Below are 19,029 nucleotides of genomic sequence, written 5' to 3'. Positions count from 1 at the left end.
AAATGCAGTACCTTTTCATTTGAAAGCTACCTGCATCAGCTGAAAAAAATGGTTAGATCAGGAAACCATGTCCTAATCCAAGCAGGAAAACGGCTACAAGAACTTTCACAGATTCCAATAGAAATAAGTGAAGAGAGACCAATTCGTATGAAACATCCTAATAATGTTTACATTGTTAGCCCAACATCCTGCTGTGAAGTTCTAGAGAGTACCAACTCTGGAAAGCTCTTATGTGGAGTCTTCTCTCACTTGACATTGTACTTTTGCGAGCCATGTGATTCAAGAATCTATGGAGCCTTTGTATGCGGTACATTAAAGATGGAGATTCTGGACAAGACAAACTTACAAGGAAGGGAAATGATCCTTGAGGACGGGCATGGCCACCAAGTTGTTCTTTCTCTCCTCGATTAACAAAGAAAAGAAAATATGTACATAGTATTTTTTTCTCTCATTGCTTTAATGTCCTAACTTAGATTTATTTGCCCTTATTTCTAAGGAGTGTTCTTATGTTTGTAATAGGTTGGATTTTACGTAGTGGTTTTTGATAAGGAAAACTCAATTGCTGTGGCGCCTGCATCATGGGTAGAGGAGGTGAATGGGGTAAGGGTATACACACACACAAGTCCATAGTTAAGAAAAAGTAAGATGTTATTAACTTTTTCCTGAAATGTTTTAGGTTCTAATTTGCTACTGGCCCTGTAGAAATGCCAATACCATGGCAAAGGCCTCCCACAGGCCAAATAACGAGCTCTGGAACTGATATACAATAAGAATACTCTCCGAGACTGGTGAGAAACTGAATAAAGATATAGTCATATGGAGGTACACTGCCTTTACATACTTAAAAATGATTATCAAAATTATAAAGACAACACAAATTTACTGTGTCCTTAGACAACTACAAGACAGCTAGAGAGCGAGCCAAAAAAGCAGTCGAAACTTCTAATGTGAGGAGGAGGTGGAAAAAATGCAGAAAAAAAAGGCCCCAGCAAGATACTGGACAGATAGTGAAGGTAAACATTACTCCACTGTTAATGAATAGAAATCATGTCAAATACCATGCATGATTACAGAGATAACTACTATATATGTAAAACTAATCATACACACACACACACACACACACACACTGTCTTATCCTGAATTAACAGGAGAGTCACAATTAGTGAACATGCAAAAAAACGTGCAGCGCCAGCTGGTGTGACCATAGCTTTCCAGAATTTGTGTGCAACACATACAGGGGCCAGTTCCATAAACTGCTTAGACTAGTCTTAAAAAGTAGTAATCTAATTTGTTTTCTTAAAGACTGGTCATAACTGCTTAAAGACTGTTATCAAAAAGATAGTTTGGCCTAATCTAAGTCAGAAAAGTAAGATTACCTCTTGTCTAACTGCTATTTGGTCAAACTATTTCTTAAGACACAATCTTATCATAGTGGTTATGTTTATGCAACTGGCCCCAGATTTCTGATGAGAATCCAGGGCTCCAGACTAACATTTGAGAGCAGTGGCACCAGCGCCACTAAGTTGTACAGATGGTGGCTCCAGGAGCAGATTTGGTAGCGCTGGGGGATAGTGTGTGGGAGTATTAATTTAATCATGAAATTACTATTGTTTTGCATTAATAAGTTAAAATTACTTTTCTTACTTTCATACATTACACTTCAGTGTAAAACTCTGACAAAATCTGATTTCTTGATTTGATATTTATTAATTAAAAATATAAAGCAAAAAGTAGAAATAAATGACTAATAAGCAAATAAGTGCTCCTTTGCTGCCATCTACTGGTTACAATGGTGATTTGACGTATTTTTTAATTTTACACTACTGTTTGTTTACCACAAAGTATGTTTTGTTCATTCCATTAAAATAACATTTCAAATTGGATAATTTTAGAGTTTTAAAGTGCTGAAAATAGTGTGAAATGCTTGAAAGTCACTGAAAAATGCTTGAATTTCTCTCTCAAAAGGTTGTACAAACCCTGAAATGAATAACGTAATAACATTCGACTATTTCTGCCATAACACCATGGTTAAGTTAGTGTCATTATTTCTGGTTTTCTGATGCACATCAGCGCTGTGGATCTGTTTATAACAGAGAATTCTGAGCAGAATTTGAATGATTCTCACTAGACCTTGCAGTTATCTTATTCAGTATTTTTTGCCATGGCTTTTTGTGTAAGTGTCAGGTGTGGACGGAGAGGCAGACACAAGGTTAGTGGAAGTACTTTTCTTAATTTATTTCCTTTCCACAAACTTAACTCAAAGGATTTCAAACAAAACATAAACGATGATCTAAGAGATCGGTAAACATAGACTGTGAGTCCAACACCCAGGCTTTTCCTCTTCCTAGAGACAGGTCGGTCATGAAGGCGTACGGCACAGGAGGTCCTGGAATACCATGAGGTGAGTAGAAGGTAAGTAGCTTGCAACCTCGAGACCAGCCAACGAGGGAATGTGGTTAACCCAAGATCTTTCTTCGGGGCCGAATCCCTCCCAGTCCACTAGGTATTGGAGTCGGCCGCCCCGTCGCCGAGAGTCTAGGATTTCCTCGACTTGGTAGATGGTCCCACTGGGGTCGGCCTCGGGAGGAGGAGGTACTTCGGGCTCTGTGGAAGGAGGAAGAATGGGATTAGTGTATGGTTTTAGCAGGGACACATGGAAGGTAGGTGAGATGCGGTAAGTGTTTGGGAGCCGGAGCTCGTAGGTGACTTCGTTGATTTGTCTGATTACAGGGAAGGGACCGGCATAGCGAGGGCTCAGTTTTTTGCAGGGTAGACGGAGGCGAATATCCCACGTTGAGAGCCAGACTTGGTCGCCGGGTTGGTAACGGGGCGTGGCGGCGCGGCGGATATCTGCCTGTTCCTTGTGCCTCCGTACTGCCCGTTGGAGATGTACGTGTGCCATGTCCCATACTCTTTCGCTCTCTCGAAACCATGAATCCACAGCGGGGACTTCGGAGGGCTCTCCAGTCCAGGGGAAGAGTGGTGGCTGAAATCCAAACATGCATTGAAATGGGGTGAGTCCGGTCGTTTCATGCCGCAAGGAGTTTTGGGCGTACTCGGCCCAGGGCAAATATCTGCTCCATTGGTCCTGGTGGCGGTGGCAGTAGGCACGCAGGTAGCGTCCAATCTCCTGTATTTTGCGTTCCGTTTGGCCATTGGTTTGTGGGTGGTACCCGGAGGATAGACTAACTGAGACTCCAAGCAGTCGGAAGAAACTACGCCAAACTCTGGAGATGAATTGAGGTCCTCGGTCGGAGACGATATCCTCGGGTAAGCCAAAGTTGCGGAATACATGTTGGAATAGAGTTTCGGCTGTTTCAAGAGCAGTGGGTAAGCCTCGTAAAGGGATTAGCTTGCAGGCTTTAGAAAACCGATCCACGACAACGAGTATGGTGGTGGATCCGTTGGATGGTGGTAGGTCAGTGGCAAAGTCAATCCCGATATGAGACCAAGGTCGGCGTGGGATAGGTAAGGGAACGGGTTTTCCTTCGGGTAAGTGACGGGGGGTAGAGACAACGGCACAGACGGCACAGCCCTTGACGTAACGGACCACGTCCTGGTTCATGTTTGGCCACCAGTACTTGTGTCGGAGTAGTGAGAGTGTGCGTTTACGGCCCGGGTGGCCGGATCCCGGAGATGTGTGAAGTGAGTCTAGAAGAGGGAGACGGAGGGTAGACGGGACGTAGAGTTTCCCGGCGGGGATTCCTGGCGGAGCAGGCTCAGATTGGTTGGCGGTTCGGATCTGATCATCCACTTTCCAGATGATGGGGCAAGCGAAGATTTTGGGTGGCAGGATGGGCTCTGGATTTTCGGGTGATGGATCGGGTTGGTAAAGACGGGATAGAGCGTCGGCTTTGAGGTTCTTGTGTCCTGGACGATAGGTTATCGTGAATTTGAACCGAGTGAAGAAAAGGGCCCAGCGGGCTTGACGGGGGTTAAGGCGTTTGGCCTCGCGAAGGTACTGAAGGTTCTTGTGGTCAGTAACCACCTCAAATGGATGTTGTGATCCCTCGAGCCAGTGCCGCCATTCCTCAAGTGCTAGTTTAATTGCCAGCAACTCGCGGTTCCCGATGTCATAGTTTTGTTCAGCAGGTGACATCTTCTTTGAGAAGTAGGCACATGGGTGAAGCACTGGAGGTTCACCCTTTCGCTGGGATAACACGGCACCAACTCCCACTGTTGACGCATCTACTTCCACCACGAAGCTACGGTTGGGATCCGGATGGGTGAGTGTTGGAGCGGTACAGAAGGAGGTCCTTAACTTTTGGAAGGCTTGTTCTGCTTGGGGTGTCCAGGTAAGGGATTTTGGTTTTCCTTGGAGGAGAGAGGTTAGAGGGCCGACTGATGACTATAGTTGGCTATGAAACGCCGATAAAAGTTAGCGAACCCGAGGAATCGTTGGAGCTCCTTGATGGAGGACGGTTGTGGCCAATTCCTCACGGCCTCCACCTTGGTAGGGTCCATCTGTACACCATTTGCATCGATGACATAACCCAAGAAGTGGATCTGGGTTCGATGGAATTCGCACTTTTCAAGTTTGAGGTATAATTGGTACTGGCGGAGACGTTGGAGGACTTGGGTGACGTGGTTTTGGTGTTCCTCGAGGGTGGTTGAGTAAATCAGGATATCGTCAATGTAAATGAGCGTGAATCGATTCAGCATGTCCCGGAAGATTTCATTCATAAAGTTTTGGAATATGGAGGGTGAGTTTGAAAGGCCATACGGCATAACCTGATATTCATAGTGCCCGGTGGGTGTAATAAAGGCCGTCTTCCACTCATCGCCTTTCCGTATGCGGATTAAGTTATAGGCACTGCGAAGATCGAGTTTGGTGAAAATTCGGGCCCCACGAAGTTCTTCCAGGGCAGCCGGGACCAGAGGTAGGGGATAGGCAAACTTGATCGTTTGTGCATTTAGTGCCCTGTAATCGATGCATGGACGGAGGCCTCCGTCCTTCTTTGCGACAAAGAAGAAACTGGATGCTGCGGGTGATGTGGAGGGCCGGATGAATCCTTGCTGTAGTGCCTCTCTCACGTATTCCTCCATAGCGGCGCGTTCAGGGATGGAGAGCGGGTAAACATGACCTTTGGGCAGTTTGGCTCCAGGTAACAGGTCTATGGTGCAGTCCCAGGGTCGATGTGGAGGAAGACGAGTGGCGGCCGTTTTGCTGAACACGTCTTGGTATGGAAGGTACGCACTAGTTCGGAGAATGGGTCTGGCGTCGGGAGAGCTTGGTCTTCCATTTCCCGACTTTCTTTGCTGGGCTGGTCTTCTGTCAGGTGTGGACGGAGAGGCAGACACAAGGTTAGTGGAAGTACTTTTCTTAATTTATTTCCTTTCCACAAACTTAACTCAAACTCAAAGGATTTCAAACAAAACATAAACGATGATCTAAGAGATCGGTAAACATAGACTGTGAGTCCAACACCCAGGCTTTTCCTCTTCCTAGAGACAGGTCGGTCATGAAGGCGTACGGCACAGGAGGTCCTGGAATACCATGAGGTGAGTAGAAGGTAAGTAGCTTGCGACCTCGAGACCAGCCAACGAGGGAATGTGGTGAGTGACTGATATAGTGGCTGGTAATTGATGACAGGTGGTAATTAGTATTCTGGTGATTGTGAGCGGGTGCAGGTGGTTGGTGTGGAAGAAGTTGTGGGTGGATCCGTGACAGTAAGTTACAGTGCCTTGCCAAAGTACTCAAACATCCTGAACTGTAGGGTTATCTCATGCTTTCAATGTCTATTCTCAGACAAACCACCTACTGACATCACAGTCACTGCCCATGCACCTGAGGAAGGTGTGCATTCCAGCCTAACCTTTCAGCTGATAATCCTTTCCATGCTTTGTGCATTTAATGTTGGGGTTTTATCCATATTATTCAGTGAATTAAGCACCCTAACTAAACAAAAACTGTGTACCCCAACTTGTGCTGTCTGTTCTGTTTGAAGATGGCTACCAGGTAGGTCTGTGAATAGGTTTTCGATTCAATTCAAAAACGATTTTTGAATGATCTGATTCAAGACAATTCACAATTAAACTCGATTCGATTAACAATTCGATTCTGCATTCTTTAAGTGCATTCACAGGAACCTTGCATTCTAACCCTAATCAAACACACCTGAGCATGCTAATCAGTGTCTTCAAAATCATTAGAAAATCACAGGTAGGTGAGTTTGATCAGGGTTGGAGCTAAACTCTGCAGTGCATTGGCCCTTCAGGGCAAGATTTGAGGAACCCTGCATTAGAGAAACCAGGGAATGCAGTTATGGAAAATGAGTCAAAACCATCAGTGCCATTTTACAACGGGTCTATCGCTTATACTAAACCTCTGTTTCATTTAGTTAACTTCACAAAGTGCAGAAAAGCTGTCTTTATATAAACATAAACATTGTATATTTAAGTTAATAACTTAACGTTACCTTTGACAAAGTGGTCACTGCACACACGAGCATTAGCTGACTTCGCTCCTCCCGACCGCAGACGCAGATTTTCAAGCCACTTTTTCCTACGTTTTTCAGCCAATTCCTTGACATTTTCCCCCTTATGAGCAACAAATTTTGGTACACGATAAAAGCTCTTAGTTTTTTCTCGGTTTGACCGATTTGAGCATCCATAAACAGCGCAAAACATAGGCATTTTGACTTTTTCCTAGTGATTCCTATGGAGAAAAATCACTTCAAATCTGTGCCGTAACAGAAAAAAGGTTGGGAAACACTGTTAAATAAGGCAGGAGACAGTTGGATGGGGTTAAACCGAGGCAAAAGGATCTATGTTTAAGTAAAACTTAAAACTTCTGAAAAAACTTTCAATCAAGAGGCTGCATTTTGTAAGTTCATTGAGCCTCTTCCTCGGGAAGATGAACATGGATGGTACTGAATGAGTCGAATCCTGGATCCATGGCCGGTTCCGTTCATACATGGGTAGTTGACGAATAAAAATGGGACTGTGTCCTATGGTGTGACATAGCAAAAATGTAGAAAAAAAAACTTAACATACAAATAACATGAGAAAAATGTATCTTCACTCTTAGAGTTACAAATAGCATGAGAGAGGTTTATCTTCAATGATAGAGGAAGGTTTTTTTTAGTTTTTTTTTTACATTTTTCCATCACACCATTGGACACATTGATACGTCAACTACCCACATATATATAAATATATTAGTGCTCTCAAATGATTAATCGCATCCAAAATAAAAGTTTTTGTTTACATTATATATGTATGTGTACTGTGTATATTTATTATGTATATATAAATACACACACATACAGTATATATTTTGAAAATATTTACGTATACATTTATATATAAATATATTTACTATATTAAAATGTGTATTGTGAAGAACACTGTACAGATAAATGTGAACTGAATTGAATTATTTTAAGTTAATTCTGATATTATCAAGAAAAACAAATCCAAGTGATCGTGTCAACATCTCCACTGACTCCAGAGGGTCACAAGTTGACATTTTATATAGTATTTAATAAGGATTGGTTAAGGTTTAGAGTCAATGTGGACATGTTATGTTTTGCCTTTATGTGTTCTTATTTTGTGGACTTTCAGTTTGTATCTAGTATTGTAGTTCTGTTTGTATGTAGTATCCTGTTTCCTCCTGGTCTCAAAGCACATTTTAACTAGTAGCAGTAAACTTTGCTTTGCAAGTGGGCTAAATATGAAAGTTGCAGTCACTGTCGAAGAAGAACACTGTAGATAAATAATTCATAGTTTCACTATTTCACAGTTGTAGCTAACATTAACTACAGCTGGCGTCATATGAATTCATGCATGAATAATGGCTACCCTACCTGTTAGCAGTAACTGCTCCAGACCGTAAATTTAAGTAGGGCAGATTTTAGGTCTTGGCACTAGTTTTTGATAAACATTTTGTAAGCTTCATATTCTAATCACTGAACACATGCAGAACACTTTTGGCAAAGGTCTAATGTCCTTGTGTTTTTCAGGCTGAGGGTGGCGCTCTAATGTTGATTGAAAGTACATGCGATTTAAGTACACACATAGAATGCTACCTTAGATATCTTGTTTTAGAATGTTACAAGTTGTGAAGGAATTCCAGTGAGAAAAGAAAGTCATGTCTATTCTTAAACATAAAATAAACACAACAGAAAGGCTATTCACAGCACGTTTTAACTAAATGATGAATACTTTCATTCATTTGATACACTACTCCACATAGGAAGAACAAACATGCCAACTATAATTACCGAACTGATGCAGACTAATATATGTATAGATGAAGCTGATTGATCTTCTTGATCTGGAGTGAGATTTACATAAGGTAACGTGAAAATAAGCGGGGCAGTCTCAAATCTGCCCCAATGGCTCTAAATTAGAGCACATTGCAGTTCCATTTCTTACCACAGTTTGTGCTCGGCTTAGTATCACAATACCTGCCGAAGCCATACGATAGATTTGACTTATTACAGGTTTTGCATATAGAGATCAGTGTTTGTTTTCACTGTGCACTTTGATGTAGAATTAAGAATACAGAATCTTATTCTTATTGTTGCAACATTTTTACATTTGTTTCGCCAGACGAATTGCTGTTACTTTATACAATTAAAATAGTGCAAAATAAAAACAGTACAAATCAAGAACAAATGTTTGTCAGTGAACGCACTGTGTCTCTTTTGGCCAGTTTCTTTGTCTCCCTCGCAGAAGCTTTGGTCTGTCATAAAACAAAACAAAATGAAACAACACTGCATATTATAGGCCATGAGAAGTAGAGGTCTGCGGGACTCGACCAGATTTCTTGCGACGTGGGATTAAATTAACGAATAAAACGCGGTAGCGGTCGGTAACTCTGGTGTAATTTGAACGGGAGCGGGCGGTCTAACAATATCCTGTTCCTGACATCCTTTGTTACGCCCCCTCACCGTATTGTGATGCCGTGTCCCAGTGCGACGAGACAAAAACAATAAAACCCATTATAAACGAGGCATTTGTTGCATTCAGTGGGGACATAATTACTGATTATAATGACTCATACGGCCTTTTTACGCTTTGCGCCACATAAACATAACACCATGTCTGCATTTGTGATCGGAGAAATGACAAACAAGCGCTACTCTACACTGCTCAAAACTGGCGTTTAAATCGTCAGTGGCAAATTCTTTAAATATGAAAACATACTTACAGGCTGTGAGTCAGAAGCGCCAGATTGTCCTTACAAAGTTGGAATTGTTCAACCTGTCGAAATGCATCAGCAAATTATTAAATGTAAGTTTCAAGCCTTTTATTTGTATCATTAATGTGGTTACAATAGTGACAAAGTAAATATGTTACATGTGTTAGACAACCAGGCTAGGCTTGAATCACTCAGGATTTTCCCATTTCCATTTTTCTATCATTTAAATTATTTTATGGCATAATACACATCTATTGAAATAATCTGAAATACTGGCTAGTACTGTACAGTAAAAAGTAAGCACACTTCAAGCACTGCTGTCACTAATATTTCACTCTAACAGTAGCTAAACAGCTGGAATATTTATACAAGGATTTAAATGATAAATAATTACCCAAGATTAAATGTTATGCTATATAAATGTTATAGTTTATTTCATTATTATATCTTCATTCACAAATGAATGTCACAATTCCAGCTTCACTGAGAAATGGTGCAAGCTGAGTTTCACATGTGACTGGGTTTTAAGGCCATAGTGGTAATAAGCATTTTGGTTGACTGTCTATACTGTAGTATCCATTTGTGCTGTAAAAGTATGAAATAAACTTTTATTTCTAAATTACACAGCCACTGTAGGTGTTTTGCTGCTTTTACTTAACTTAGCTACTTTCAAGCTATAAATAAAGATTCAGTATTTACAAACATATTTATAAAAAAGTGGCATTTTAGCAAATATAATTAAATAAATTAAAATCTATATTTTGAGCTGTCACCTCATGGTGTAAGTGCTTATTCAGTTACTTTCAAAATGCTCAACAAAACATGCATCATCACTGTTGTTGCATATGACAAACATGAGTTGTTTAGCTCATGTCATTCAGGAGCTGGGTGTCAAAGTCTACTCTTGATTGTGGAGCACACACAATCATCAACTCAGAATACTTCTGTTTTCCATTGTCTTATTTTTTATATTTCCTGGTAACAGTGGCCAGCTATGCCACCCCTCCTAATCACCTGAGCCCAATAAAAAGCAACGTATGACTACGGAGCAAAGTAACTACACAGGGCAAACTGAAGAGAGGATTTTTTTCTGGTAAAACAAATTATATAATTACATTACACCTGACTACCTTTATACAAATACCTATCTTTGCATTATGTCTACATATTGTTGTTGTTTTAACTAAATTATATTAATTAATGGATTTCCTTTATTTGGTAATAATCTATAATGGCTGGTTGGACACTTGACTATTTATTTATTTAGTCTTTGGAAAAGAGCATCTGCTAAATGCATTAAATGATCATTTATGTATATAATGAAACTAGAAAAAGTATTTTTTAAAACTGGAATCTATTTTATAATCATATTCTTTACATGTTTTTATGTACTATGATTTTTGTATAGGTCAATTTCAGATTCGGAAACAAGAATGTCCCACACAGTCTTACCCGTGAACTCTTCAACACTCATCATCCAGATTCAACCACCAACACAAACAACACCAGCTGGGACTGTGACAAATGCTCCTGTGTCAGCTTATGTCCAACAGGTAGCAGGAGTTTCTCCTCTTGGACTACAGGCATTTCTGAAAGGCCAACCAAAAGCCCTTGGGGTGAGAAATTTTTCATGAACCCATATTATTGATTTTTATGTGTAAATTATAAATTATAGAAGAAGAAAAAAAGCAGATGGTAAACGTGAAATCATACACTTTTTTTATTGCATAATGTGACTTATTGCCTTGGTGACAATGCAAAGATGACAAATACCAATTTAAGATAAGGTTTAGCATTTACAGAGTTAATTTACAGTTTATAATGTACAGTGTACCAGTTACAAAAAAGTCACAAAGAATGTTTTAAGAGTAACTATCAAAAAATGTATAGCAATGGACAGATTTTGCAATCAGTATGCAGTGGTGTGAAATATTTGAATAGATGTACTGCAACTTTTACTCTCTACTTCACTAAATTATTGAATAGGTATATGTATCCTTGATACATTTGATGAGTAATGCAATTTTCTGCGATTTCCATAAAACTGTTGGCGTTTGAAAGACAGGGATAAAATCGTGCAGTGTGAACCCAACATTTATAGTCGAGGACTATTGCATATTTGAGCCTACATTCAGTATGACTAAAATACTTAAGTACTCCTGAAATCAGATACTCTATCCCCCGGTTTCACAGACAAGGCTTAAGCCTAATCCCAGACTAAAATCTAAGTCTGAGTTGTTTCAACTAAAAGAAACTTGCTCTGACTGATCTTGAAATATATCAGTGCCTTTATTTTGTCTCAAAATGCACACCAGTAATGTTTTTTCTAAGGCACGTTTATAAAAATTACTTAAATGTCCTAATTGAACCATGACCTAATCCTGGCTTAGTCTAAGCCCTGTCTGTGAAACCAGGCCTAAATCTTTTACTCAAGTCGTATTGGAATTGGTGACTTGTCATTTGTAATGGAGTAAGGAATCTGCACTTTTACTAAAGTATGGTTTTTAGGTACTCTTCACACCTGTATCAGTATGTGAATTAATACATTGAGAATTCCACGCTTGTAGAATATTTTTGGGGTATTTTTCTACTGCAATCAAATCCATAACTACAGATGCTATGAATTTATACTGCAGATTTTATTTTGATCCCCAAGATTTAAAACTGTTTTATTTTATAAAGACTATCTTTTCCTACCCTGTACATTTTTCTTGTTCCTCACAGACTGTCCAGATAATGATTGCTCTGTTGACTTTCCTGCTTGGGATCGTGTCTACAGTTCATGCAGAATCCATCTTTGTCTTTAGTGGTATTCCTTACTGGGGATCGATCATCGTAAGAAAAAATTACAATTAAGTGATCTGTCTTTTATAAGTCAAGCTACATTTTTCAACAGAAGCCTCAATTTTGGCCTTTCTCTCTCTTCTCAGTACATTATTGCAGGTTCACTCTGCATTGCTGCCGAAAACAAAATAGATTCACCCTCCGGTTTGTGTTTGGTATGTACACAACACTTGTTACTTTTAGGGGTCCAAGCTGCCCAACACAGACAGGTTGCATTGTAATAATATGATTAGCATTTTGGAGTAATTGATATAAACGATTTTTTTTACCCCCCTTGAATCATTAAGTGTATTTCTTATGATTTAATTTCCAGCTATAAAAATTCTTTTCATATTCCTCCTAGGCTATTGGTCCAGTCTTCACTAAATTTTGCACATAGCAGCTAGGGATGTTGCTGGAAAAAAATGTATCAAATTATTTTAGATTAACTGAATCAATGTGATGATATTGATTTAATCAGTCTAATTTTGACAACATCCAAAGTTATTGAAACTTAATACCAATAGACTACCGGTTATTTTGAGAATTCATACCAAAATGCATCAAAATTGCACCAGTTAGTAATAGGTGTGTTAGACTTCATGTGGTGCTGCACAGACCGAACGGCGACCGACTTATAGTACAGTACATCCCGGTTAGTAATTGAAATTTTTTTGAGACAGCACTGATGCCACGTCACTGTGACGTATAGCATCAAAGTACCGCGAGAGTAACTGCAGGTGTTTCACGGTTGGATCGAATTCATCACATGACAACAATAATGCGTGTTTTTGGTTTATTCTCATACCTTCAGTTCCACTTAATGCTCACAAATCTATTTTTATAACAGCGAAATCTCTTTTACTGTAGTCGTGATGTAATATTGAGTCACTTTTATCAAAAACACTATAAAAGTATATTGTATAAACTGAGTGTCTATTTACACTAACTCAGCCCACCAACGCAAGATTGGGACTGGAAGAAAAAAAAAAGACGCTCGTCATACATCAGTTTCAGTGGCGTAGATGATGGTAAGGTGTGTGCATTTTGACACGATTGACCCGAGTTCGAACCTGCCTTTTGCTGAACATTTTTTCTTCTTTTTCAAATCTCATATCACATCGGAAAGGCATTCATTTTCAATAAAAATGAAGGAAATAATCAAAAAGTTGAAAATAAATTATCGGGAAGGGAGGGCTTTATTGTCCCAAAAAGGTGGCATATCCATTTAATAATTTGAATTAAATTTAGAATTTACACGTTATTACTGCATACTGTTTTATAATGCACTACAATACTGAGGTGCAGATAATTGCCACTATTTAAGTAGTATACAATAAGTAGTATAAATAGCAGAAAATCTTGCTGTTTTAACAGTGTAAATAGAATCTATAGCTATTTGCACTTAGTGTAAATAGCATCTATCGCTAAGAAAATATGCTATTTGCACTTAGTGTAAATAGAATCGAATTTCTATTTACACTTAATGTAAATAGCATCTATCACTATTTGCACAGTGCAAATAGCCACTGCCTTATATAAAAGTATATTATAGACCCATTTTATTTAAATAGTATATGTTTATGTTTAACTTTATTTTTGGAAAGATGGCGCTGTATTAAGCAGTATATAAAAGTGTTTCTGTTGTTTCATGAAAACGTTTCTGAAATGTCTGTGTATTTAAAAAAATATAGCATTTTATTCACTTCATCTGTGATAGAGTATGCAAACACTGCGAGAGCGTCACTACCAGGAGCAGAAAGTGTCCAACTTGATGTCTCCGCTTTCAATTCCGCCCCCGACTGCAAGCAGCAACTCTCGCCAATCAGTCTGTGCAGCTCCACATGAAGTCAAACACGCCTTATGAATTAAAATGGATCTTATGGATTGAGAAAATTATAACAAATCCACTTCACAATTAAATGAATTGCAAATTACAATACTTTTGAAAATTGCAAATCCTGTACAAATACTAGAAATTATGAAAAATACTTGGGAATTGTTTAAAAAATTGTTACACTTTATATATATTGGAACTTTTATGACTTTTTGCTTGTTTGGCTGTTTCCTTAATCTTATCCTGTCATTATGTTGATGTCTTGCCACCAGCCAAAGCATTGCTGATCGTGGTTTTCCACTATCCATATATCTGCCCTTTCCAATGAACATGACAACAAAGAGTAATCTCAGACAACTTAATCCAACTATTTTAATCAAATCCACTAACTTGTTTGAAGAACCAACTTAGATGCCAGATATAACTGATCTCTGGCTATCAAATCAGGTGTGTTAAACAAGAGAGTAATATGCAGAGCAGGGGATCACAAGGACCAGGTTTAAGCTGACCTAAACTATCAGTGAAGATTGACTGGAATGTAAAAAAACACTTTTTTTTTTAAAGACATATTTCAATTTTATAATTTAATCATCTATATAGGCCATTGGTGCTTGAATCCCAGATGATTGCTGCTTTCGTTTATTTATTTCAAGCAGTGTATTTTTTTTCTTTTTATCACACACTATATATGATAACAAAATGTGTCATAGTTCTTCCTAATTCATTAATGTGTTTTATGTTGTTTTTTTCTGCCTATAGGTGAAAGGTTCACTTGGAATGAACATTTTCAGTGCTTTGACTGCAGGCACTGCCCTTATAATAATTTCAATTGATTTGGCTGTAGGACCAATGTACTACAATTACTGCAATGATTATCAATGTTATGATTTTGAGGGAAGGTATAAGGTATGTCACCAACTTTTGCATTCACATTTATTTAGTAATTGCAATAAGATGGCTGTGTGGTCAGTGCACTTGTTAAAAGTCAATCCTTAATCCACAATCATTTGTTCAGTCTTTTTTCAGAAATAGTTTATAGATTTCTTATTATTAGTGATCATGCATAATTCAAGTGACATTATACATTTGTGTAATTATTATTTGTACTGTTTAATTTTCTTTCAGATCCTCTTCTGGGGAATCAGTAGTGTATCGATTATTTTCGCCTTGCTTCAGTTTATCCTCTCCATATATCTGTCAGCATTTGCCTGTAAAGTTTCCTGTTGCTGTTGTCCTGCTCCACAGGTGAGTAATGCATCAAATCATGGGTTCACAAACTTTTTTGTCAGCTGAAACTCTCAAATATGTATATAAAATGGTAATAGTTACTTTAGGATGTTCATACTTAGGATCACACTTTACAAGAACCAACAAACACTACAGGTTACATTACAAAGATTTATTTATTTATTAAATTTTTTCACTTTCAAATGTTTAAACCCTCAGGCTTTTAACATGTAAAATTCTTGAGTTTTAGTCTTCTGTCTACAAAAATGTTGGAAATTATGTGAATGTCAATAAAGTGAACTTAGCACACGTTGTATTCCCAAAGGTTAAATTCACAGCACTTGCAGAAAAGAGTTTGTGAGAAGCAGCATTTACTGTCGATTTGTACACAATGACAGTACAGCTCTTCATTCATTGCTACCATTTGGTGGATTTTATGTCCCTATAAAACAATACTAGGGGTTTGATGACACACTTAGCTCAAGAGATGATAGGAGGTCAGGACTGACCTGGACAGGACTGCTTTATTATTGGCTCACAGAATCATTGACTAACTTGTTTATTGAATTATTGTATAAAATGTATCTTACATTTGCAATCATCAAGCGTATAGCATTAGTTCTGGCAGGTCACGTGAGTCAAGCTTGCATCAGCTGGACTCTCAGCTGACTCTATTATTGCTGCTCTCCCTGCTCATTCATGACAGGCTGCATGGATGGGTAGGGAGGTTTTGCCCAGAACAGAACCATACCGCCAAACCAAACTGTATGCTAAGTGTCTATAATTTGACAATAGTGGTCCTGACAGAAGTTCTGATATCTGACAGCTGTTCACCTTGGCATAACAAGAAATATTGTCATGTTTTAACTTCACAAGATCTCATGATACAAGATCTTGTCACACACTTAAACAATACTGAGTATTTTAATGTATATACTGCTTAAAATGTTAATCAACTTTAATACCACATGGTTTTACATTTACAATTCACTGTGATACATATTTTTTATGTATAAAACCATTAAATTAGTTTATGTCACTCAAACTCCACTCCACCCTGTTACACTGGTGCTACTTGTCCTTTAAAATCGTAAGCATAATGCCTTAGTTCACATTTCTTGCTAGAAGTGACAATTTCCTTGGAGAGAAAGCAACTTGAAGAACAAAGTATTAGATTTTCTCTCTACTCATTTTTGAAGACTAAAACATAACATGTCCACCCTGTTGTGTCAATTTACACTAGACAAGAGTGTATAATAAATAGATTTTATATATCCATTGGTATTTTATGTTGACATTTTCCAAAATATAATTTTAGAGCTAGTAATGGAGGCTTGAGCCATTGATATGCAGAGATCGAAGTGTACAGTATGTAGATTAACTGAGTCTGTGGGTCTCTGTTTAGCAGCAGTGTCTCTACTAATCACAAAACCTGTAATATTGGAACTGTCTTTCAGTGTTATTACATTTATGCCATTTTACAGTAAAAAGGCATAAAATGCTACATGTGGATTTTTTCAAAGGTGCCGTATGTTGCGCAAGGTTTACCTCCACTGCCCTGTGGTTTTAGGCCCTGTCATTACCATGATCTGAACAGCTCAGAGGTAAGAGAAGCTTGAAACACCAGTTTTTAATTAGACTTAAGAGTAAAATGGTACACAAAACAATAAAAACACAAAACATCATTATTTGAATTTAGTTTTGAGTGTCCTTGTACTGGAAATGTGTAAAGCACTGAGTAATCTTTGCAATAATTGTCAATCAATAATCATCATAAAGCTAATCATGTAGTTTTTTTTTTCTCAGATATCTGTGGTCAGCAACCCTTCCATGCATGACCATCCTGCAGAAATTCCTCCACAATACAGTGAAATTAAATAAATATGAATAATAAAAAACAAACAAAAGGGGTGTGTGGGGAGGCGGGGGGCTTGGGCCCTGCAGTTGTGTTTGATGCTTTCATGGGGCACAGGGGTTTCCTGTATGTCCTGTCATTAGAAAACAGATAATAATAAAAAAAAAAAAAAAAAAATAGAAATCACTTAATCAGATAATAATTATAATTTTTCTTTTTAATTACATGTGTAAACTTTCCAACAGCAAACTTTTCAAGACACTAATAGATACTATTTCTTGATTTTCTTTTGTTAGTTAAGTCAAAGTTGCCTAATCATCAGTGAATCTGGGTAGATTGTTTTGAACAACTAATTGCTTAATACTGTATAATCTGTAAGAATAAAGTACACTGAATAAACAACAACAGCCTGGCAGGAGAATGTCAATCTCCTGGAGGACATTCATATCATTAAAACTTCATTAAACAGGAAAATGATTCTTAAACATGGGTGATGGAACTGTCTCATTAACTCTTCAAAAAAGCCTTCCTTTTTTGCTTTAAACATGTTAAACAGATAATTAAATACAGATAAAACTGTTTTAAAAGGGATTATGCTAGAACTAAGTTAGAACAAACTATTTTAACCCAAAGTGTCGTACACCTATGAGAACTGTCCTTTAAGCAATCTTTGTAAATGTGCTTAGAAAAAAAAAACATTACTGGTGTGCATCTTGAAACAAACCAAAGGCACTGATATATTTTAAGATCAATCAGTGCAAGTTTCTTTCAGTTGAAACAGCTCAGACTTAGATTTTAGTCTAGGACTAGGCTTAAGCCTTGTCTGTGAAACCGGGGGTTGATGTTTTAATAATGTATGTAGGTTCCTTATTAATGTTACTTAACAGTAAACGAGCATTTTGATTTGTGTGTATTGGAAGGGATAAACTGCAACATCTTTTTGTTGTTTTTAGATGCATTATCTTATAAAAGGGAAGTTATTGTATAGTGAAGTGTCAAGCTTCATGTCCTTGTAGAAGTGGCTAGCTTTATCACCACTCCTAACCACCTGAGCTCTACCTGCGTCATTCTGGGAAACAGCATCAGCAATTACAGTTATGCCATAAAATATGCCTTATCTCATCTCATACAAGTAACCTATTAACAACGAGGAAAAAAAGTGCAAAACGTCCTGAGGACTGGATTTTTCCCCCTTGAAAACAATATTATATACTTATACCGCAACTGACGACTACTGCTTTTTGTCTGCATTTTTGTTTCATTTTGTTTTAAGTTACAATTTTATTAATGAATGGTTTTGGTTATAAGTGGATTTATAAGGGCTGGTACAGGACTTTTTTAAATGTCTTTGAAAAATAGCATCTGTTAAATAATATACAGGTGCATCTCAATAAATTAGAATGTTGTGGAAAAGTTCATTTATTTCAGTAATTCACCTCAAATTGTGAAACTCGTGTATTAAATAAATTCAATGTACACAGACTGAAGTAGTCTTCGGTTCTTTTAATTGTGATGATTTTGGCTCACATTTAACAAAAACCCACCAATTCACTATCTCAACAAATTAGAATATGGTGACATGCCAATCAGCTAATCAACTCAAAACACCTGCAAAGGTTTCCTGAGCCTTCAAAATGGTCTCTCAGTTTGGTTCACTAGGCTACACAATCATGGGGAAGACTGCTGATCTGACAGTTGTCCAGAAGACAATCATTGACACCCTTCACAAGGGAGGGTAAGCCACAAATATTCATTGCCAAAGAGGCTGGCTGTTCACAGAGTGCTGTATCCAAGCATGTTAACAGAAAGTTGAGTGGAAGGAAAAGGTGTGGAAGAAAAAGATGCACAACCAACCGAGAGAACTGCAGCCTTATGAGGATTGTCAAGCAAAATCGATTCAAGAATTTGGGTGAACTTCACAAGGAATGGACTGAGGCTGGGGTCAAGGCATCAAGAGCCACCACACACAGACGTGTCAAGGAATTTGGCTACAGTTGTCGTATTCCTCTTGTTAAGCCACTCCTGAACCACAGACAATGTCAGAGGTGTCTTACCTGGGCTAAGGACAAGAAGAACTGGACTGTTGCCCAGTGGTCCAAAGTCCTCTTTTCAGATGAGTAAGTTTTGTATTTCATT

At 38.2% G+C, this 19,029-nt stretch overlaps 1 protein-coding gene across 2 annotated transcripts; it reads left to right on the top strand.

The window, feature by feature from the left end:
• Positions 1 to 899: 899 nt before the first annotated feature.
• On the top strand, positions 900 to 17,069 carry LOC131535863 (membrane-spanning 4-domains subfamily A member 4A-like). 2 transcript variants are annotated; one of them, XM_058768372.1, is made up of 9 exons: positions 900 to 1,013; positions 10,137 to 10,244; positions 10,560 to 10,767; positions 11,876 to 11,986; positions 12,082 to 12,150; positions 14,571 to 14,717; positions 14,937 to 15,056; positions 16,562 to 16,642; positions 16,845 to 17,069. In XM_058768372.1, exons 2-9 carry the CDS (start codon positions 10,189 to 10,191, stop codon positions 16,917 to 16,919), a joined length of 867 nt encoding a protein of 288 aa, XP_058624355.1. In that variant the 5' UTR covers positions 900 to 1,013; positions 10,137 to 10,188; the 3' UTR covers positions 16,920 to 17,069. The 2 variants fall into 2 exon arrangements, with proteins under 2 accessions (XP_058624355.1, XP_058624356.1); XM_058768373.1 differs by lacking the exon at positions 10,137 to 10,244 and having other exon boundaries at positions 959 to 1,013.
• The last annotated feature ends 1,960 nt before the right edge of the window (positions 17,070 to 19,029 follow it).

The sequence above is a fragment of the Onychostoma macrolepis genome, chromosome 03, assembly GCF_012432095.1.
Source record: "Onychostoma macrolepis isolate SWU-2019 chromosome 03, ASM1243209v1, whole genome shotgun sequence".
NCBI lineage: Eukaryota > Metazoa > Chordata > Actinopteri > Cypriniformes > Cyprinidae > Onychostoma > Onychostoma macrolepis.
This window is presented reverse-complemented; position numbering and strand designations above follow the sequence as displayed.

Excerpts from the sequence above, each read along its gene's own strand:
- LOC131535863 (XM_058768372.1), top strand. The coding sequence starts at position 10,189 with ATGACTACGGAGCAAAGTAACTACACAGGGCAAACTGAAGAGAGGATT. Across the intron at positions 10,768-11,875 it reads GCCAACCAAAAGCCCTTGGG|ACTGTCCAGATAATGATTGC; the intron begins GTGAGAAATTTT and ends TGTTCCTCACAG. Across the intron at positions 14,718-14,936 it reads ATTTTGAGGGAAGGTATAAG|ATCCTCTTCTGGGGAATCAG; the intron begins GTATGTCACCAA and ends ATTTTCTTTCAG.